Consider the following 23,054-nt stretch of genomic DNA (forward strand, 5'->3'; position numbering starts at 1 on the left):
GTACTTTCAAATTGCCTATTGTACAAAATCTTCCATCTGAAAGGACCATCATAAAAAAAAAAAAGTGTTGAATTCTTTCTCACAGAACAAGCAAGTCTGTTAGCTCTAGGCAGAGAAGTCAGCACAGTTCAAGGGATAGTTTATATTGCAGTGTGAGCCCAGTGGGGAGGACACTCTCAAGGCACACGCTTGAACTGTAATGAGCCATTGGCCGAAATCAGGAGGTATGGAGGGACCACATGTCTCATAAACATCACTGAATTGTCTGCACGCTGGAGCAAGAGGGCTGTACCCCATACAGGTGGTCTGTCTTCAGCACTGGCTGAAGTTTTCACTGATGGCAGCCATGTGCAGTAAAGTGATATGGGGTAGTGTATCCTAACCAGGGGAGACTGGGCTTGCCACAAGATGGGTTTAAAAACCTGGAGAGGGATGTGCAAACAAAATGTGCAAGTGCTGCTTCCAGTGGACCCCTTGTAGATTAATATGGCTTCTGACGAGTCTCCTAGCCTTTTGTTCTACTTTTATATAAAACATTTCATATTGGAAACAGGATCAAATTCCTAGAATAATTTATTTGATTTTTTGGCAGAAATCTTCCCAGATTACTCAACAGAAGATTATTTCCAAAGCAAACTTATTAGTCGTTACCCCTCCTCTTTCCCTCTGGTTTATATTCCCCATGCTGATCCAGGCGCTGGGAGGCTGCAGCCATGCTCCCTTCCCAGGCTCTCCTACCTGCTGTGGTGTTTGCACTCACAGCCCTTCGGGCTCTTGCCTCCGACACCTTCCTGGCAGCCGTCTACGAGCACGCCGTCATCCTGCCAGATCCCACTGACCAGCCCGTTTCTCCCAGCGATGCTTTGGCCCTGATGAACAAAAACATGGATGTCTTGGAAGGGGCCGTCAAGGAAGCTGCCCGGCAGGTACGAGGGTGCCGTGAGGGTTGTCCATCAGTGTTTTCTGCTCCTGCTGGCCCTCCTGGTTGTCTGTGAGCTTTAAACAGAGCCTGTTGTGACAGGGTGCCCACATCATTGTGACTCCTGAAGACGGCATCTATGGCTGGCGATTCACAAGAGAATCCCTCTACCCATACCTGGAGGATATCCCTGACCCGGTGGTGAATTGGATTCCCTGCACTGACCCCTCAAGGTGATCCCTTCTGCAGGGGTTTAGGTGATTTCAACCTTTTATCTCATGGAGTCTTGAGCAACTCGCATTAAATGACTAAGAACTGCTAATTCTTTAAACTATAAAAAATCACAAGTACTATAGAAATGAGATGCCTCAAAAAGAATTATTAATTAAATGGTAATGAGAATATGTCAGATAAAAAGCATTGAGACAGCTTTACTTGCAAAAGGACAAAAATTGTAGGGAAAATAATTCTTTCAAAAACATGCACAACTTTATCTTTTCAGATCACTTGTGAAAACCTTCTGTAAGTAGAAGCTAACTTATTATCATGTTAGATAATACTATTCATGCATCGATCAGACAAGTTTATTCAGTCCTCAGTTCAGCTGGCTGAGTGATTTCTAAACAAAATCGCACAAAATATTAATCTAGATCTGAAAGAAATATCTTTTGGAAATGCATCTACTTGCAGAGTAGCTGTTACACACAGAGGTGGTCCCAATGTGTGTAAACTGGGGACACCAAAAAGACCAAGTTCATGTCTAAGCTAAGCTTTTATGTTCTCTTCTGAGGCCTTATGAAGCTAGATTTGAGGAGTCCTCAGCTCTGTAAATGCTGTGCCCACTTTTTACTAAAGGCTTACAGACAGCGATTTTTTAAAAAGGCTAAAATTGTCTTCTGAATCAGTGCTTAGAGCTGCTTGATAATTTGCTTTAAAATTTTTAAGATTCATGTCTGTACTGATTTATTCTCATCTTCACTTTGTGAAGCTCTCCACATCTTTGTATACATGTTAGTTGGCAATTCTATCCACACAGAAAATAACATTGTAAAGGGTACAGGAGCACAGGAAGACCATTTTTTAAAGATAAAAGAGATTGGCAATTTAAAATGACACTATGAACAGTGAAGAAAATGAACAGAAACTATAATTTGACTTTTATTAAAGTTTTCAGCATCTGGGGATGCACTCTTAATGGAGTAGTAATTCTGAATTCATTTCTTCTACATGGGCACTTAAACTTCTAACAGATTTTTTTTTTCTTTCACTGAAAATGCAATAGATTTGGTCCAGCACCAGTGCAGGAACGACTCAGCTGCATGGCCAGAAATAACTCCATCTATGTGGTTGCAAATATTGGGGACAAGAAGCCGTGTGACTCCAGTGATCCCAGCTGTCCTGGGGACGGTCGCTACCAGTACAATACGGATGTTGTCTTTGACACACAGGGGAAACTGGTGGCTCGTTACCACAAGGTAAGGAAGTGCTTCAGCGTCAGTCTCTAATTTATTATCAATAATTTTTTCAGCTCTCTGGCACCAGTTTCAGATGGTTTATACAGTAATTTTGTATTATTAGAAAGTGACAGCCAGTCCAGGATGATTTGGTGTTCTTATGGCCAGAAGGAAAACCAAGCAATAGTTTGACCATTCAGGCAAATTATTCCCAGGAACACTGTAGCTGCAGAGTGCATGTCACCTGCCAAACACTCGAGGGCTACATTTATGACAGGAAGCAGCAGTGACAGAATTTTTTATGCTCAGTAAATATTAGCTTTTCCTTGATATATTCGTAGCCAATTTAGACAGCTTTTGCAGGGGACATCTTGGCCCTTGGTCTTGGGGTTTAACAGCTAATACATTGCTTTCAGGAGAGAGATGGGGCACAGCCACCCCATTTTTGGAGGGGAGGTTCAGCTGGATGGGCACTAACTAGCTGTGCCAGCCAACTCAACTCCCAGTTTTGCATTAAGGTGTATCTCAAATGCAAAAGCTGTTTGTATCTTGCCTTATTTTCTAATATGCCATTTTCTTCAATTGCAGTACAATCTGTTTAGAGGAGAAACTCAGTTTAATTACCCGAAAGAGCCAGAAGCTGTCACCTTTGAGACTCCTTTTGGGAAGTTTGGCATTTTCACTTGCTTTGACATCCTTTTCTATGAGCCTGCTGTGGTCCTGGTGAGCAAGATGCAGGTGGACACCGTGCTCTTCCCAACAGCTTGGATGAATGTCCTGCCCTTCCTGACTGCAATTGAGTTTCACTCTGCCTGGGCTATGGGCATGCGTGTTAATTTACTTTCAGCAAATACTCACAACACCAGCACAGCAATGACAGGTGAGTTACATTCAGGAACAGGAAAATTGTTCCCAGATTCAGAAGTGGGCAGAAATGTTTTAGAGAGAGCGAAGTCTCTGAAAGACAGTGTTTTAACTGGACTAAATATCTTTGTGATTTGGCACTGAATGTAGCAAACAACTTCAGATAAGAAAATGTTGGATGTTCTGAAAAGGTAGAAATTGAAAGCCCATGACAATTTGATAACTTAAAAGTGAAATTTTATTTCAAAAATAGTGCAAAGTTTCACTTATATTTTCATATTTTTCTCATCTGGAGGCAGCATTTTCTGTTTAAAATCCAATCAACAGTTAAATGGAGAAAAAATGTTTTAATCAGAACCTAATAGCATAAACCCAAATTGTATACTGTATAAAGTATATTTTATTCAATATACTTGTATACTGAATAAAACATTCTCTTTTTCTGGGGCTGCTGAAGACTTAGAGGTATTATTTTTGCTTTGCTCTGGATATGTATTTATCGCCTATTTCTCTTAACTGAGAAAAGGATGTAGCTGCATCTCTGATATCCCCTGAAGCAGTGAAAACTACAAAGTCTGCCCTGAACAGAATGAGCTGAGTTTAAGCCACAGCCCTGTGTTTCCGTCAGTGAAACATTGTTACCCCCAAGACTGCCTCCTTTGTCAAATATGCCACTCTGAGAGCTATGATTTATTTTCAAATGAACCTATGTTTTAACACTAGGATGGCTATTTTAGCTGTTATGTGCTTTAAAATTATTCCAAAACTCTTAGTGACGTGTTGAATGAAGAGAGTATCACTGAAAAACAATGCCGGTGTGGTGTGGGGGTGACTCGTGGCGCTGCCAAGCCGTGGTGTGTGGTGCTGGCTGATGGAGGGCTATGGTATCCTGTGCAGGCAGCGGGCTGTTCACGCCAGAAGGACCGGCCACCTACCACTATGACAGTGCCACCGAGGAGGGACGTCTCCTGCTAGCAGAGCTGAGCACACACCCCCGCCTTTCCCCCACCTACCCCCCTGCCATCAACTGGAGTTCGTATGCCACAAGCATCAAGAGTTTACCTGGAGAAAATGACACCTTTTCGGGAGCTGTCCGGAGGGATATATTCACTTTCAGTGAACTCAGGCACAAGGATGGAAATTGCACTGTTTGCCAAGGAGACCTTTGCTGTCATCTGGTCTACCAGATGTTGAATAAGAGGAATGATGAAGTTTATGTTCTAGGTGCATTTGATGGGCTTCACGGTTCTCTCATAAAATACCATTGGCAGGTAATTCCATTTTCAGAGGTGAGTGTGGCCACATGCCAACCACCTGAAAACATTTGTGTCCATTACTGAATCCTGGGAACTTTTCTTGCTGTCAAATCCAGCTTGTGATTGCTGAAAGCTTAGTGGTGTTTTGCCTTTCTGTCTCCTCCTCCCCACAGATCTGCACTCTGCTCAAGTGCCCCAGCACAAACCTGAGCACGTGTGGGCAGCCCGTGGAGACAGCTCAGACCAAGTTTGAGATGTTCTCCCTCAGTGGCACATTTGGCACCAGCTACGTCTTCCCAGAAGTGTTGTACAGCGGGGTGCAGCTGGCCCCCGGGGAGTTCAAGGTAATGGGGCACCCTGGAGCTGATTGTTGCAAGGTTTTTCATGCTGTTGCACTGAAAATTGATCTGGCAGCAAAGTCCCATCCAAGAACCACTTTCTTTGGTTCGGCAGACTGTAGCCCAAGAAGACAGATTTAAACAGGTGGATTAAATCAATCCTTACTGATGAGAATATGCCAGTCCTGGAGCTGAAAATCTCTTCAGTGCTTTTGCAAATCTGCCTTCCCGCTTCAGGTCGCAAATGAATAAAGCACAGCTTTCAAGGAGTTATTTTCTCATTATGGCATTTTAGTAGAAAATGAAATAAAATACTCTGAGAAATTGTCCGAACAAGAAAAATTACTTAGAAGTATCATGCGTAAGAGCAGATATTCTATGGAGTTGAGAATGTTAAAAGCAATTTTTGAGGGGTTTGTGGTTTTTTTTTTTTTTTGGAGGATCGTCTTTTATTTTTGCCAAAAGATGTTTTTATTCATAGATTTTATGATTTTCTTAGATTTTATTTTATTCATTAGATTAGTTTTATGAAATAGATTAGATTAATTCCTAATTGATTTGGAGGAAGTATTTAACAACTTACAGGAGACAATGAAGAAAGTGTGAAACATTTTAGGGGAAACAAAGGTGATTTTTTTACAAAGTAGGAAATTGAAAAGCATTTTTCACCCTTCATACTTGTTTTTGAATGAGACTTCTGAAAAATAGGCACATCAAAGAATTTATTGGTATGCTAAAAATATGATTGTGGTCTAATTTTAAAACAATAGGTTGTATTAACAAATACATGCTTACATTTTTGTCACAGAAGTAAAAACAATTGTTACAGGTTTTCACAGTTGGTGAAAAGTGATTTCAAATTGGTGTGTTAAAGTGACTAAGAAAAGCTACATATGGCCAGTAGCTTGAAATTCTCTATTGCCATTTGAAAATTGTTTTGGGGTCTACAATCAAAAAATGTTTCAAATACATCCTAGATGCGTACATAACCTTTGTTGCCTTGTATGAGTAACTAAAGAGAACCTAACAAATTAGTTATTCTCATTCTCACCTTCTTATGAGGTGCAGAAAATGATCTTTTTTCCCAAAGACAGAGGAAGGTTTAAGGACTTCTGGGTCCAAGAGAATGTGGGAAGGCTATAATGGGGGGACTATGGCAAAGCCAGAGAGAATTCTGTGTTCTTTCACTGTCATGAGTGGTTTTAAAAGTGTTGCATCAAAATATTCAGCATCTAAGGTCTATTCTTTCTGTACTATGCAGTATTGCTACTCTGTTAGTTGACTGTTAGTGCCATTCTTTCTCTTTTCCACCAGGTGCTACGTGATGGGCGTTTGAAAAGCAAGCATGGCACGTCAAAACCGCTCATTACAGCGACACTTTTTGGAAGGCTTTATGAGAAGGACCCGCCACATCCTCTGCGAATTTCCCCTAAAGTCTCTCCTTAGGAGTTACAGACTCACCAGAGACAGGAGGGGGATTTCTTCTTGAGCTGTAGCAGTTACCCTGCATGATTCCTGTTCTGCAGTATTGCACTTCTGCTCAGCAGCTGTGGCAGTTGGGGTTTTTTGGGAGAAAGTGATGTGTTCGCTCTGCTGTGCATGCCTTTTTAGCAGTGCTTGAGCCAGTGCAATTGTTTTTTAGTGTGCACTATCTGTCACATGAACCTTTTAATCAGAAATTTTGTTTCCCCCTATATATCATATAGATTGGTAGGATTGCAGTAGAAAGAAGACTGATACCAAAATCTATGAAATGTGAATGTCATTTTATTGGGGAATGAATTCTCTCCAAGAAAGTCTTTCTGTCCCTTTTGCCCCTTCTGTTTTTCAGACTGTATAATCATTAAGTTTTTGCATTTTTCAGGCTTACAACCTGCTTAACACTCAATGAGCCTTGGCCCCATTCTGACCAAGGTACAGTAAAATAAAGAGAAAACCAGATTTGAAATTATTTTAGGGGCAATCTTAGAGAGAGAAAGTGGTCCCTCCACAGCCCACCCAGGTGTTGGGTCTGACTAAGGTCATAAAGATCATCCAGTTCTGCAGTCCCTCTGATCTTGTACCTCTTTGTATGTGGCACATGGGTATTTGGTCCAATGCATTTCACATCCAGCTTACCATATAAACACAGTGCTCCAACACTTTCTCCTGGGTATATGGATGATTTCTTCAAAACTGTTAAGACATATGAAATAGGCAATCTTTTATCACCTGAAACACATTTCGCCCTGCAGCATGTGAAATGGGCCTTATTTTGGGTTTCTAGCAATGATATATCATACTTGGCAGCCCTGGGCCTCATTTCTGTCTGTCATGTTATGGAGCAAATGAGCTTTGTTTGCATCAAATATGCCTTTGTCCCTGCCTCCACACTTATCCCATAGCATTTTGCATCTGCTGCTATTCTTACAGCCTACACCAAGGTTAGCACTGAGCTGTGCTAAATGTGGCATGGAAGAAACACTCTGTGGCTTCCCACCCCATGCACACCTATGTATGTTATCCAAAAATTGTTGAAATCACATGATTTCTATTTTTCCCGTGCTGCAGCTCTTTAGATGCCCTTTCTGGGAGTTTTTTAACCCTGGAAATAAAATAGCTGAACTATTTCCATGTGGAAACCGTACCACTTGGGAAGAGTTACTCAAAACAGACAGGGATTCTAAATCATGCTTGCTGTTTCCTTGTTCAGCACCTCACAGCTGAACACAAAAATCTCTCACGTACTGCTTGCTGGCATTTCTGAAGTTCTGCGTACTTCCCAGACCCATGCAGAGCTGACTGTCTTGTGTTGTCAGAGCTGGACACATGTCAGAGCAGGATATAATAAATATTGCTAGTTACATATAGGATATCAGGAAAGGACTCTCATACCTCATCCATTAGCAGTGCAGAAATCCAGGATTCTTTGAAAATTACACTAAAAGCAAATTGGAAGAACAGCTGACCTGCACTTTTTGAGATGTGCTGCACAACCTTCCTCTCCCTGAGAAGGTTCCAAGGGTGCCATACAATGAACCACTGAGGAGTTTATTTAGCCCTTTCCCATTTCTGATGACAAAGCAGGAATTTGAACAAGCAGAAGATGAAGTTGCAGCAGCCTCAGAATAGCTCCATCATTTCCATACACAAGAACCATGAACCCTGCTTTTGGGAGAGGAATCCCTGGAGGGTTTGCGAAAACTGAGCAGATCTTCACCTCAGTGACTGGTGGTCATAAGTGACTAGATAAAGTTCATTTAAGAAATGTGAGGTTTTGTAATAAAAGGAAATTGCAAATTATGCAAATTACAGAAATATTGAGAATAGAGAAGTAGAGAGGTAATGAATGCCTGATGCAACAAATGGCATTTATCTTTAACAGCAGCATTATTTACTGGCTCTGGGACAGATATGCCAGAGTAGAAAAGTCAAATTAATTTATAAGTAATTCACGTCAATGACCCCACCCCAAAAGCTACTACAGATGGTATCTTAATGAGACCAATCCTTCTCTGAGCTGGAAAAGCGTGCTCTTTATTCATCAATATTTCTTCCTTACACCTTGATGCTGGCCAAACCAAACAAGACCCACCTGTCCACACTGTTTCTAACCCCACAGAAAGAAAAACAAGCTCATAATAGATTTTATTGATGCAAGACTTCAGATGAACGTAGAAAAACACTCCATTCAAACAAATATGATCCAAACCTTGCAGCTAACTTAAGTAAAACTGGTAACAATTCTGGGTAAACTTTGAGTAAAATCTAATGTACTTTATTTTACATATTGAATCAAAGTAAGGAGGCCTTGGGGAAAAGTACAGAAACAAAAATCTTATAATCTGGAGTTTTAAAGAGAGAAGGACTCTTCAGCCATGTCCTTGCACATATATTTAGGCCCAAAGTCATGAATTAAATAATTCATGGTACATTGAGGTACAATCAGAGGTCGTGTGACTTTTAGACCAAGTAATTCAAAGCTAAATGTTTATGAATAACTTATGTTATCACAGGTGAATTACTGACAGTATGGGACACCATTCCTAGCTACATTGAATCAGTGCAGAATGTCAATGACCTGAATTTGAACTGCAGAATTTCTAAGTAACCAACAATTGAATTATTACTCTACTTCATCCAGACAGTGTTTGCAATGCCACTGACCACCATCAGGGCAACAAAGCTGAAAAAGAGAAGTCACTTGCATAGGTCAATAAAGAGAGCAGAAGTTATTATAAGGTTTACCACAGCTAATACAGGAATGCTCCTCTTTGGCTTGTGATAGACCATGAGATGTCATGGAGCTCCAACAGAGAAGTAATTATAGGACACCTTCTAAAAATTAGCCTAACACTGTGGACACCACCTCTTACTGAAGCCACAGATGAGCGTGACAACATTACCAAGTGTTGTGTATCTGTGAATCAGACACAGCTGACTGATGAAACAGGAGCTTTGCATACTGACAACATTGTGCTATTTTCTGTTTCAGTCTGGAAAAAAATATAAATTAGCACATGTGAAAGTATAAAAATACTTCCTGTAGCCACTCATTACTATAAAGTTTAAAGGGAAATAATTAATTTTCTGTTCAGATATTCTCTTGGCAGCAAGGAGTTTTTACTACAAATATGTACAATATAGAAAATGCATTGTAACTGCATGATTTTAACTTTGCCTATCCATGTTCATTTGCTGCTTCTAATGTTAAAGTTAACTGATGAACTCATCAGTTCAGGGAGCTGTGATAGTGTCAGAATGCAAGATTAGCAAGGAGTATACACAGCAGGGATAGATTTTAATGTCAAACATGTAGTCAATCTTAGGAAATCCCCTTTCAGCAAAAAAGGGAGAATGAATATTTGCATACTGTTGGTCACCCAGCTTATGCAATGAAAAACATAATAATGACATAAAACTAAAAAAATCATTTTAATACCTTTGAGATAGTCTTAAGAGCAAGTGATGACTTTTGTAACAGCAATTTTGAACATTTACTTCTAAATGAGCTTTAGAAGCATGAGACACACTTGAACTTATCAAAGTCAAATACATGGAAGCATTAAGATCAGTTTTTTATAAGATGGTTATTTTTCTATTCACCTTGATGTGTTTTCCAGCCATCTGAGATTGATTTTTGTACACCGAAAAATGCCTATTCAGTTCTAATATTAGGGTTCTGTAAAAAAAATTCATTTGAGGGGGGGAGTGGTAAAACTTCCTTGTCAAATTTATGGATGAGTTTGGAAAGTTGAAACTTTATTCTGCTACATTTATGAAATTCTTAGGCAAAATATAATGCTGACAGACAGTTTCCCTAAAGTTGAGCAAAGAAAGTACAGTAAACTGTAGGCCTGTGCCATTACCAGGTTACTTACAGACTCTCTAGAATACACTCTCCCATAGTTATTAGAGACCTTTCTAAGTTCTCCATATAGCATTTATTCCTGTGCTGGCTAAGTGATGCTTTAAAATACCCAAAACTCTCTCTTCTTTTCATTTTGTCTCCTCTAGGAGCCAGAAATCTTGTCTTAATGCTCTTTTCATTGAGGTTCCATAAAATCAAATGGGGGCAGTGAGTTTGCTGTACTACCACTGAAATCAGTGGTGGTTACATCAGTTTGCATCTACTGATTGTGCATCTGCAGGAACAGAGCTGTTCTACATTTAGCTTTGAATTCAAACAGTCATCATCTGTGGGGTTTTTTCAGTTCCCTCTGCATGGAGGGTCTCACACAACTTGACTGGGTTCAGTTGTGGTTGAAAGTCATCAACTCTGCCCCAAAGCGTTCAGAGAGAGTGACTGATACAGCTCCCGTCCTGACAAAAGTTAGGTGCACTGATCCTGTGAAATTCCCAGTGCCTTAGTTGGTCACCCAGCTGACAAAGTGTACAAAAATTGATCCAGAATATGTACAAATCTTTATTTTCTTTCCATCACCTTCTTGTTAATTGGTAGCCTCCAATTTTCTCAGAGATGTTCTTGTGCCAAATTGGCTGCAATAGCTGTTATAAACAAGTGGTGAAAACACATTGTAATTCATTAATGGAAACTTTTTTTAAAAAGAAGAATTATTCTTGCCTAAGAAGAAATTAAATACACTGAGATACAGGTGAACTGTGAAAACATGGCCATTAATAGATAATGAGCTGGTAGCTAGGCTGAAACACAGAAAGCTTTTGGCAGATGTGGTCTTTTCGTAACCAGTGTCAATTAGCTGTACCTTAAGAGTATCAGATGGCTGTATATATGAGTATTGTTTATATATATAAGCTTAAGTTTAATCAATCAGCATTACCTAGCAACAGGCTTGAACATTTATTTTGTTGAAGAGTTTATCAGACTATCTTTAATGTTACGCTAGGCCTTTTGTTATGTTTGTTGACATTAACCTCTGTTTGCAGGAATTCTTTCAAATTCAGCATTAGACTAATCAAAAACAGAAACCTCTTGTACTTGAGGGTTGTGTAACACTTAATGTAACCACTCCTGTATTTTGCCAAGGGAGTCTTACAATGCCAGTTGCTTTCTGCTGAGCCTTTTCTTATACATCGTTGTCCCTTCTGTCACCAAGGAAGTGACCTGTATTCCTCCCTGATTTGCCAAGGCTCATCATTAGATCTTGATGACTTACAAACATTTGCAAGTGGAAGGGAGAATTGGTAACAACTGCAGATAAGAACAAAATGGACTATAGAGGGTAAAAAAGGGAGGGAGGAGAAGAGAGAGATGCTTTCTCTTCACCAGTCCTCACGTGCATGAACAAAAAGTTATGTAAACTAGTAGAGGAACATTTAAACAGCTGAACCTCCTCCTGCCATCTGTTCTCTCTCAGTGTCATGGGTATTGGCAGGAACTAGCTAGTCAGTGAGAACTCCATTACAAGTCATAAATCAAGTTCAAATTGACTTCAGTGCACCCTTACCTCTTCTCCAGTGACCCAATATTCAATTGATACACTGCACCTACTGACAAGAGAAATAAAGCTTTTCTGGTGAAATAAATGGGCTACCCAGGCATGTCTTTTGGAGCAGAGGGTCTGCAAAAAGCGTACAGCCTCTGGCACTGGTAATTTCTGCACTAGTTGTGTTGCTGTTTCTGCAGGGTCATGATACCACTGATGTTCATGCTGCTTCCCGAAGTTCTTTTCTCTGGGGTTACTTTTTTTCTGGGAGGATGCTCCTTCTTGGGTTCCACAACAATACTAAAATTGTTTGAAGATGGGGATGCTGTCAATGAGCTTCAGGTATAGTTCTCTGGTATGGTAAAAGTATATAAATAGGAAAGCAACACCTCTCAAGTCCCTGCTACAAATTATGTCATATAAACACCTGAGCATCATAAATGAAGAACTAGCAAAAGTTTTCATTAGAAGGAAACAGTATATTTTAATCAGTCTTGTTGTCAGACTGTCAAAGTATTGTGCTTAGAGTTTTTAGAAAATATCCAGTCTGAGACAAACAAATCAAATTTTTAAAAATAACTGAAAAGTGTTGTAATGTTGACAACATTACACAAAATTGAAAGGAGGAAGTGAAATAGTGGGCAATCTTAAAAACAGTTCAGTGCTATTAGCTCCATCTGTTCCTTGACCATTTTAAACATTTCCTACACTTTGCATCCTTCTTTTCATTAAAGAAGCCTGGCTTTAGATTACAGTAATTTCACGAATACAAGCCGCACCAATTTGACCAAAATTTTGGTGGAAACCCGGAAGTGCGGCCAATATTCCGGGGCGGCTAATACATTAACAAAATTCTAAAAGCTGCCAACACAGAAGTGAGAGCCCGCGGCAGCCCCAAGCCAAGCTGGAGCCCGGCCGGCCCCGGCTGAGGTGGGAAAGCCTGGCAGAGGCGGGGCCTGCAGTGTGGGGGCGGGCGGCAGAGCCTGAGCCAGCAGGGCGGGGCAGGGGGGGCGGCAGAGCCCGGGCCAGCAGGGCGGGGGAGCCCGGGAGAACTGGGGCTAGCAGTGCAGGGGAGCATGGCAGAAGCAGGAAGGCCGGCGGGTGGGGCTGCCTGGCAGCGGGGGAAGCCCAGCAGAATCGGGGCCAGCAGCGTGGGGGAGCCCGGCGGTGCGGGGGCCTGCAGTGCCGGCCAGGGCGAGCAAACGCGGCGGCGGTGCAGACGGGAGGGGGCGGCCGGCGAGCCTGGCAGCGGCGGCAGTGGCTGGCCCGCCGGCAGGGCTAGGGAACGTGGCGCGGCGCGGCCGGCGAGCCGGGCGGCGGCAGGCCGCTGGCAGGGCTAGGGAACGCGGCGCGGCCAGCAAGCCGGGCGGCGGCGGCGGCAGGCCGCCGGCAGGGCTAGGGAACGCGGCGCGGCCGCCGAGCCGGGCGGCGGCAGCCCGCCGGCAGGGCTAGGGAACGCGGCGCGGCCAGCGAGCCGGGCGGCGGCAGCCCGCCGGCAGGGCTAGGGAACGCGGCAGCGGGGCGGTGCTGATGGGAGAGGGGGGCCAGCGAGCCCGGCGGCGGCGGCAGCACCACCCGGCCAGCCCCGCCGAGCCGTGGCGCTGAGCTGGGCTACCCGGCCCCGTCGGCAACCATGAGCGGGCCGAGCCTTCCTGGCCCCGCCCCGAGCCAGTAAAGCCCACTATGCCGCGATCCTGTTACTAATTGGCCAATTTGTGAAAGCTGCGCACGGATTCTCGCGACGAACGAAGGTGCGGCTAATATTCGGGGTGCGGCTTATCTATTGACAAAGACAGCCACATTGTCGAGGCACCGGAAGTGCGGCTTATAATCCGTGCGGCTTGTATTCGTGAAACTACTGTACTTCAGATTGCTTCATCTTTGCACATGCTAGTGGCTTGTATCAGAATAGATTTATTACATGCTTGTATTTTCTGGATATTTAAGATTTGCGTCATCCTGTTGATGAGATTTTCCCAGCAGGCTGTGAACCAGCCAGACCAAGCATGCAGCCACTTAGTTGGGAGAATTGGTGTGGGATGAGTCAGCACCACGCTATATCTGCAGCCTGAGCCGGTTGGTGATGAGGAAGTGACTCCTGTGCTGTATCATCTCCAAGTCATGCAGTCCAGAATATGGTGAGCTGCTCATATGGTGGTCTGGGATATAATTTTCTTTCAAAGATCAATCTCCTATGGTTAGTACTGAAGATAATAGTTGTTATTCTGCACAGTTCTTTCTGTAGTGAACAGCAATAGCACCAACAGCAGTAAGTATGATTTAAAGTATGATTTAAAAAGCCATTAATTCCCAGTGGCTGAAAGAGAAACAAAGCTATGGGGCAAAGCTCTTTTTACACAGAGGTATGGATTTAGAGTAAGGCTCTTTCCTTTCTGTGAAGTTATTAGAGGACTATAAGGATGCAGAATGGCATTGTACCTTTTCACTGTTCAGTGCCTCCCTCCTCTGTGTTTGCCTTCTTTTTGGAGGTGGTACTCAGAGGCCAGCAAATATCAGCAAAGCAGTTCCAGTCAGTAACTGCAGTTCATTCCTGTTGGGTTGATGGGTGCAGAGAAGCACTGGCAAGGCACAAGGGACCTGCCCTGCTGTGCCTCTGCTCTGTGCAGCAGCTGCAAGGATTCACTTGCCCTGCTGGAGTGAGAGGCAAGGGGCTGCTCCTGCCCTAGGGAGCCCTGAGAGATTTGCTGCAGAGTGTAGGCAATGGACCATGTTATGGCATTACTGACTGAGACTACCAAATATGTAGAATCCCTCACCCTGTGCAGAGATAGCTTCTTGGCTTTGGATGGATATGTTTTGCTTTGCTATTAAAACACTATTTTCTTGGAATCTCTTACTCTGCTGTGCATTTCAGTGATTTGAATTTACGTTGGAGGTTTAGATTTATAGTCCTTATCCTATGCACTGTACTTGCAGAAAGAGCACAAACATTGCATTACTCTGTATAAACAGCTGGATTTACTTGGCAAGGAAAAGGGATGTTTTCCACTGAAAACTGGGAATAAAAACCATGAGAAAAAGTCTACAGCTCAGTCATCTCATCTGTTCTCCAAATTCCTCTGGTACAAATCTGGGCTAATTTCAGATAGTCCTCAGTGGAATTGCACCAGGTTCGCAGAAGTAGCATTCAGATTAGTAGTTGCCAGATCTTCTTGTTTAACCCCTATAAAGAACTAATTATTTTGTACTAATAGCTTATTGGGAACTTGGCCAGTTCTCCCTAGATTTCAAGCAAATGAATGGAAATTTAGGAAGATTTTATTTTTTAATATTGTGCTCTTATTTTTTTTTCTTCCCGAGAACTGCATAAAAGTGAGTGGAGTTAAACACTTTCAAAACTCCTTTTCAGCCACAGGGTCACCTTACAGCCTTCAATATTTATAAATCCATGGTTCCCTTAACAGGAACTGTGTGAATATGAGAAACTTTCTACTGATTTTCTACTTTCTACTGCATTTCTACCCACAGAAATGCAAGCTAAATGAATCGAAGTAGAAACCAGTGCATTCCTGACTTTTTTTTTCACAGTAACGGTTCTCATTCTCAAGTCGTTTTCTGTTCTTCCCCATTTCCAGTGTTCCTTCCACAGTTTTGTGTAAGAGGGACATTATAACTTTTCAACGCATTCTTCGAATAGGTTTGATGTCTGAAAAAGGTGCTATTTCCATTCCTTTCTGTGCTGTTTTCCATTTGAATTACTTTATGCTTTAAACACAAACAAACGAGGATAGAAAACCCACAGTAGTCTAGACATTGTGGCATCTCTCCTTCATGGTTTTTCAAAACTCTGAAAACTACTTATTGCAGAACTATAATTTTTTTTTAGGAAAAGAAAAGCCCCAACAAGTAGAAAAGTAGAAAAATTTTTGCTTTGAATTTTGATGCGTAACTGCTTTACTATAGTATGGATTCAAAAGACTGCTGAACACTGATAGTTTGCAAGTGCCTTGAGTTCTCACAGAAACAGAGTTTGAATATGTTTCTCTTTGATATTTTAAGCAACAAGTCTGAGAATACTTACATGATCCACATCAGCATTAAAGTTCACGAAAATGCCTGTTCTAAGTGCCTGCACCAACAGAGTGAAAACTTGCTACTACAGTGTTCCTTCTCAGTCTTAATTAGTTGACAATTTGGCCTGCTTAATTACTTAGTTATCTTGATATATCATAACCTCCTGCATTACTTTCAGTTCAGCCAATACACCATTAAATACCACTGTTCCCATGCTCACAGGCCCCCTAGACCTGTGGTTCACTCCTTTCCAATGTGTGTGGGTCTTGCTGTACAATTTTACTGCAAGCCAGGAGATGGAGGGAAGTGCTCCGTAATCAGATGCACAACCTGGGCACAAGAGGAGGCAAAGTAAAACCCAAAACCCACACTCCAGCTGGCTGCCAGACTTCTTTATAACAATGAGTTGTACAGAGTAAAGTAATATGGGGTTGTTCCCCTAAATTTTACCTTCCTATAAAATGCATATCTGTATTCAAGACAGTAATTACCAAGGTCTAAACCTTCACTTCTCATAGAGAAATGCCTGGCTCCAAGGAAGCACGCAGCATGTCAGAAGGATGAGGGCCTCTTTCACAGACCAGTATCTAGGTCCTAATATGTCCTTTTTCACTTTTTCCCAGCTCTGAAGAATTGGACCTGACTCCTCTCCTCAGCATATCCTCTTGACACTCTCCAGTGGTTTCTCTCTCACCCTGATCATTGTTTCTGCACTTTTTTTAGTTGTCAAACTGTCTTGCTATAGCAAAGAGAAGCTTGTAGTGCAAAACCCCAGTCTGTTTTGAGAGCAGACTCAAAAAAAAATAAAATAACTGAGTTGTATGCACCCGTTTTGATACTTGTGCACATAATATAATAAAGTAGCTAACCCAGGTCATCAGAAGAATTTGCAAGTAATATCTTAACCAACCTGTTGCATACACCCTTGAGGCACCCAGCTTAGCTGCGCTTTAGCTGATGGTCATCACAATAATGCTCTTTTACATTCAGCAGTATCACTGTTTTAAAAGGCTGAGTGGTCCTTTGTGGAACAAAAAATTGATGTTCCTCATCCGTGACTCTAGAACAGCTAATAGTAGGTGTTTACTTAAAACACTTTTTCAATAGCTGTATCTTTCAAATAGCTGTTAACTGATGAGCTGCTAGATTAAACCTATTTGCTCAGTAATCATAACTAGGCTGGTAAATACTCAATGTGTCACTCTGTCTACATTATAGCTTTCCAAGGAAATCTTACATGCTGCTGTAACCAACCTATGCTTATGTATTTTGCTATATTTAAAAAGCTTACAGGAGGTAGACTGCATGGTGTCTTGTTCTTTGCTTAGATAATACTGGGCTTCTCACAATATGACCATAACACTTAACCAAACAAGTAAACTTACTTCAAATCATAAGGCTCATTAAACAAGAAAGAGTGCTACAGCCACGATTGTGTTCTCTGTGTGGATGACAAAATAAACACTTTGAGCCACTATTTACATCAACAGCTGCCACTGGGTCAAACTGCCCAGAATGCTGTTCATCACACCAGCATCCCCCAGGAACACATGCGGGTTTCTGGAGGCTCCTCCAGCCATATGTTAAAAGCCTGTTCTCTCAAAATTTGTGTTGCTCAGAACTATAACGGTGATGAAGAGGATCAGCTGCCTTTTCAGATGGTCTTTAAAAGGAAGAAGTGCCACTCAACCAGCAGAAAACAAATGAGTGTCAAGACCAGACTGTTACCCAGCAGGAAGTGACAACGTTAAGAGGTTTGTAAGAGTACGCTTCTTCATATTTCCATTTTATTACATTTTAACCTTTGTAACTGTATATGGAAGGAAAGCATTCTGCTTTCTTCTTGAAAACTTCTTCAGAGTTCAGCTCACTTGAACACTTTGCCACATGTATTTTGATTTATTTAGTTTCCATGTAACACAAAACCATGCACTTGATCTCAGTTTGCTCCATCCTTTGGCTGGAATTTTCTACTTTCCTTTATTAAAAAATAATATTAAAAAAAAACTTTCTTGTTTTTTATTTTTGAAAGAAAATCTGTTTTCAGGGCAGATCATATTTCTTTAGTCTAAACAGTTTACCAGAAAATAACAGAGACGTTATTAATCTTTTAAATCTTAAGGAAAACTAGAGAGAGCATGTTAATTCTTTTTGATTGACTTAATAGACTTAATGCTTTACCACAACTGTGTAATTTATTTATACTTTCATACAGAAAAAATGAAGTTCATAATCTTTGTGACCCATTTACAATCTTAATGGGCTTAAAACCCTTATGATGATGCCCAGTAGATACAGTTAAATTGGTGTTAAATTCTTTCTACTGTGAAAATCGAAAATTTGACTTAATAAAATCTGGCTGTGCTTTCTCTGCCTTGGGTGTAAACATGCTGAAAGAAGGAATGACAGGCAGGAAAAGAAACATGAAGAGACTGACAAAAATAGAAGGAAAAGGTGTATGAACCGATAATTAAAATGAGGTGAAAAAGAGCAGAGATGGTGTTAAATATTAGCAGGCAGAAAAAAGGGGAAGTGAAAAAGACCCAAACAGTAGATAAATATAGTCAGACTCCATATATTTCACTCCTGAGAGTGCCTTTGGGTGAACCTTGTCCCTGGCACTTGGGTGCCACTGCCTGGCCCTACTTGCAAAATCCCTCTGTATAGCACAGACTGTTTGCTAGCTATAGTTTTTTGTTTATGTTCATCAGTTTCCAGTGCCACAGTGTGCTTGTTAAGATATTTGGTTTAGTATGGGAAAGAAACTGGGTTTTCTTACTGTGTTCTATCCAGAATAACCAGAGGCAACTAAATCCCAGAGCAAGTGGGTTAAATCAGTATTTTTTCTGACAACCATTGTATACCATAATGATAGTGCTACTGAATAGCATATGCTAATGATCTCTATTTTTTACAATAGCACTATCTTTCTCTTATTTAAAAGAAAAACAGATTTTAAAAAACAATACTAGTGGCCAAGTGCTAAACTACATTCATTAAAAGTTTTCATAAAAAGAGTGACTTGCAAAAGGGACACGCTACTGCCTACACAAGGACAGCAATGTTTGTGTCCTTAGATGCAAACTAAACCTATGTTCTGAAAATGTTTCTCTCCATGTTTGTGCCTTAGCTAAAAAACAGGTTAATAATCAATACTCATAGTAATGCTAAACTACTAGCACTGACAAAAACTAGAGCTCCACAGAAAGAAACCATTTGCTTATACATCAGATAATGTTTTAGATTAGTCAGATTCTTCCATTTTATTTTGTCAGCAAAAGGGCAGAAAAGTTTTTTTTCTTCTCTTAGATCTTTTCCTTGCATCTCTATTTACAGCTAGAGCTTGCAAGGATTTTCCAGTAAAACCTGATCTGTCCAGTCATCACTGTCAGGACAGGGCTGGAGGAGAGGTCACGCATGGACTCCTTTAGCCTTCTGTTTTAGACTTGTAGGTTTTAGACTTACGTATCCAAAAAAAACCTGAGGGAGCTTCAGAATTTAAAGTCACTGATTTTCAAGAGCAAAGTGGAGATACAGGACTCCAGCCAATATTGATGCAGAACACTAGGACTGAAAACAGAAACAGGAAATATTGAAAAGGGCTTCTCATCTGCCCACAGGACAAGGCACTGCCCAGCGCAGGCTTCTCAGAGTCGCTGCTGTCCTGGTGTGAGGACACCCCCTTATGCAGTCTATTTCATCAAAAGAAATTTCCGTTTCCAGGGAAGTCAGATAATAAAAGTGTCATTCCGATATATGTAATTACAAAATACTTTCATCCTTCATAAATAATGAAATGTGAATTTCCTACACATCCAACCAAATGGAGGTGTTTGCAATGCCCTTTTATTTTCATCTCTGCAGCTCTTCCTGTCTAGAAAATGGACAATCAGTCATAAACGCATCTCAGAATTAGGAAAAACAGTACCTGTGCTGCATACCTACGTGTGTTGGAAACCCCAGTGAGGATGCAATTGTGCTGGGAATCTGTAAATGGCTCTTGTGTAAGGAGCAGCTGGTCAAACAGTATCCGTATTTCCATGTACATCTTCATGGTTTGCATTATTCTGGCCACAGTGGTTGGAAATCTGACAGTTATCATCTCAATATCACATTTCAGGCAGCTCCACACGCCTACAAATTTCCTGATACTTTCAATGGCCACCGTAGACTTCCTGCTGGGATTCTTTGTCATGCCTTGCAGTATGGTACGCTCTGTTGAGCACTGCTGGTATTTTGGGGAGTTCTTCTGCAAGATCCACACCAGCACTGACATTATGCTGAGCACAGCTTCTATCTTCCATCTTTCCTTCATATCTGTTGACCGTTACTACGCTGTGTGTGACCCTTTAAGATACAAATCAAAGATAAATACTTTCGTCATTGTGGTCATGATGTGTATAAGCTGGATGGTCCCTGCTGCTTTTGCTTTTGGAATGATCTTTCTAGATCTAAACTTGAGAGGAGCAGAAAAGATTTATAACCATGTTCACTGTGCAGGAGGATGCTTTCTCCTTTTTAGTGAAACTTCAGGTATTGTGGCCTCCACAGTGTCCTTTTACATCCCTGGATTTGTTATGCTGTACATCTACAGGAAAATATACTCTGTAGCCAAGAAGCAGGCAAGATCCATTGATGCAATTAGCAGAAAAAAAATGCAATTTGAAATGAAGCACCACATTTCATTCTGCAGAGAAAGGAAAGCTGCTAAGACTTTAGGCATCATAATGGGAGTGTTTCTCATCTGCTGGACTCCATTCTTCTTCTTTACAGCTACCAATCCGTTTATGAATTATGTGATACCTCCTGCTCTCATTGATGCTTTGGTTTGGTTTGGCTATTTAAATTCCACTCTTAATCCAATTGTTTATGCATTTTTTTACATGTGGTTTCGCAGGGCATTGAAGATTATTCTGTTTGGAAAAATTTTTCAACAGGACTCTTCCAGGACTCATTTGTTTTCAGGCTAATATGTTTTAAATGGTTGGATTCATGGCTTTGAACCTTTGCCTGGAGACTGAACTCCCAGATGTAAGAGCTGTGAAGGAAGGAAACGCCTATTTGTTTGCCTATTTACTAAATTTAGTTCAAGCAGATAAGCAATCATTGTGCTTTACATATTCTTTCATTCCAGGCTGGCTTTTGTATGCGGTGTTTTGATTATATCTATTTATTTGCAATGCACAGAAGAGCAAGACTTCCATTTAAAAAACATAGCAGCTTATATCCCTGATCTTCATAACAGATTAATTCCTTGAACAAGGTGTGTTTATATCACAATATTTGTGTTCATTTGTGTTCTCCTCTAGAAAAAGCAGAAAAATCTTCTCCTTTGAATTTCTTGACATCCTTGGCAATAACCCAAAGCTCTCTAAGTTTTGTCCTTCCCCTTCCATATGTGTGCAGAGCTCAAAACAAGCCAATAACCAGCCATACCAGCACACTCCATGGAGGGAAGGTGAGGCAGAGAAAAGTAGTGCTGCTCTTTCTGTTTCCATTTCAACTAGCGCTTGTCATTCTGAGTTTGTCCTTAAAGGCTTTGCTGCTTAATGAGATCAAAAGCATGTTTAACAAGATCAAAGACAAGAAAAAATACGAAGTATGAAGTGAAAAGAAATTGCAAAAAAGCAGCATTGCACCTGAGAATGCCAGAAAGTTATGTCTATCTGTTTAGATGTAAAACATTATTTGCTGCTTTGCATCTCAGAGAACTTTTTTTAGCTTGAGTATGTTGTTTTGTCTCATGTCAATGCTGTAAGAGCTTTCTAGGAAAGTATATAGAGAATTGTGAAGAAATCCTGTGGTTGAACTCGGCTGGATTATGAAGGAACAGTACTGGGAGTGGGCAGGAAATGATCAGTATCTGAGAAGAGAACATGGAAAGAAATTGATGACTGTACTAAAGTAAGAGCTATACTCAGCAGTATGTCCTCCATTTGTGTTCCCTGCATGCACTGTATCTACATCTTGTCTTTGTTTTCTGTACTTTGTAGAGCACTTAGAAGCAGTCTATGCTGAAAAGCTTAAAAGTTGAATTATGATACATTTCAGCAGGGCAAAGTACCAGGATCTGAAATTGTGTATTTTACTGTTTCACTGGTGTCTTGTAAAGTTTGCTGTCCTAAAAACGACATAAAAAGGAACAATGAAATGTACACCACATCAGCACTTCTACTGTGAATCTGTGCTAATGACAATATGACTACTTTAATACTTAATCTCACAAAAATAAAGCAAGATTTTAAAGTCTTTCTGATAAATGATGGGTAATTATTTTCTTCCTTCATCTCCAGTGAGTCTGGCCCTGCTGTAGTTAATATTCACAGAATCACAGAATCACAAGTTTGAAAGAGATCTTCAAGATCATCGAGTCCAACCCATGCCCTAACACCTCAACTAAACCATGACATCAAGTGCCACATCCAGTCTTTTTTTAAACACATACAGAGATGATGACTCCACCACCTCCCCAGGCAGACCATTCCAATACTTGATCACTCCTTCCATAAAAACTTTTTCCTAATAGCCAACCTCTATTTCCCTTGGCACAGCTTAAGGCTGTGTCCTCTGGTTCTGTCAGTCACTGCCTGGAGAAAGAGACCAACCCTACCTGACCACAAACACCTTTCAGGGAGCTGTAGGGAGTGGTAAGGTCACCCCTGAGTTTTCTTTTCTCCAGGCTAAACAGCCCCAACTCCCTCAGCCGTTCCTCACAGGGTTTGTGTTCCAAGCCCCTCACCAGCCTCGTTGACTCCTCTGGACATGCTCAAGCATCTCAATGTCCTTCCTAAACTGAGGGCCCAGAACTGGGCACAGCACTCAAGGTGTGGCCTCACCAGTGCTGAGTACAGGGGAAGAATGACCTCCATGCTCCTGCTGGCCACACTGTTCCTGATACAGGCCAGGGGGCATTGGCCTTCTTGGCCACCAGGGCACACTGCTGGCTCATGTTCAGTTGGCTGTACAGTACCCCCAGGTTCCTTTCTGCCTGGGCACTGTCCAGCCACACCATCCCCAGCCTGTAACATTGCAGGGGTTTATTGTGGCCAAAATGCAGGACTCGGCATTAGGACTTATTAAACCTCATCCCATTGGACTCTGCCCACCCATCCAACCATCCAACCCATCTGCAGAGCCCTCCTCCCTTCCAACAGATCAACACACACTCCCAGCTCAGTGTCATCTGCAAATTTGCCAATGAAGGACTCAATACCCCCATCCATGTCATCAATGACAATATTGAACAGCACTGGTCCAGCACAGACCCCTGGAGGACCCACTGGTGACTGATCCCCAGATGG

General features: G+C 41.5%; 2 protein-coding genes across 2 annotated transcripts; both read left to right on the forward strand.

Annotated features, from left to right (window-relative positions):
* Nucleotides 1-551: 551 nt before the first annotated feature.
* On the forward strand, nucleotides 552-6,924 carry LOC122149365 (vascular non-inflammatory molecule 2-like). The gene is made up of 7 exons (XM_033054546.1): nucleotides 552-926; nucleotides 1,022-1,152; nucleotides 2,202-2,394; nucleotides 2,962-3,253; nucleotides 4,135-4,508; nucleotides 4,667-4,837; nucleotides 6,146-6,924. Exons 1-7 carry the CDS (start codon nucleotides 714-716, stop codon nucleotides 6,275-6,277), a joined length of 1,506 nt encoding a protein of 501 aa, XP_032910437.1. The 5' UTR covers nucleotides 552-713; the 3' UTR covers nucleotides 6,278-6,924.
* Nucleotides 6,925-13,733: 6,809 nt separating this feature from the next.
* On the forward strand, nucleotides 13,734-22,002 carry TAAR1 (trace amine associated receptor 1). The gene is made up of 3 exons (XM_033055489.1): nucleotides 13,734-13,856; nucleotides 17,373-17,507; nucleotides 19,618-22,002. Exon 3 carries the CDS (start codon nucleotides 19,722-19,724, stop codon nucleotides 20,721-20,723), a length of 1,002 nt encoding a protein of 333 aa, XP_032911380.1. The 5' UTR covers nucleotides 13,734-13,856; nucleotides 17,373-17,507; nucleotides 19,618-19,721; the 3' UTR covers nucleotides 20,724-22,002.
* The last annotated feature ends 1,052 nt before the right edge of the window (nucleotides 22,003-23,054 follow it).

This window comes from Catharus ustulatus, chromosome 3 (genome assembly GCF_009819885.2).
Source record: "Catharus ustulatus isolate bCatUst1 chromosome 3, bCatUst1.pri.v2, whole genome shotgun sequence".
NCBI classification, from domain to species: domain Eukaryota; kingdom Metazoa; phylum Chordata; class Aves; order Passeriformes; family Turdidae; genus Catharus; species Catharus ustulatus.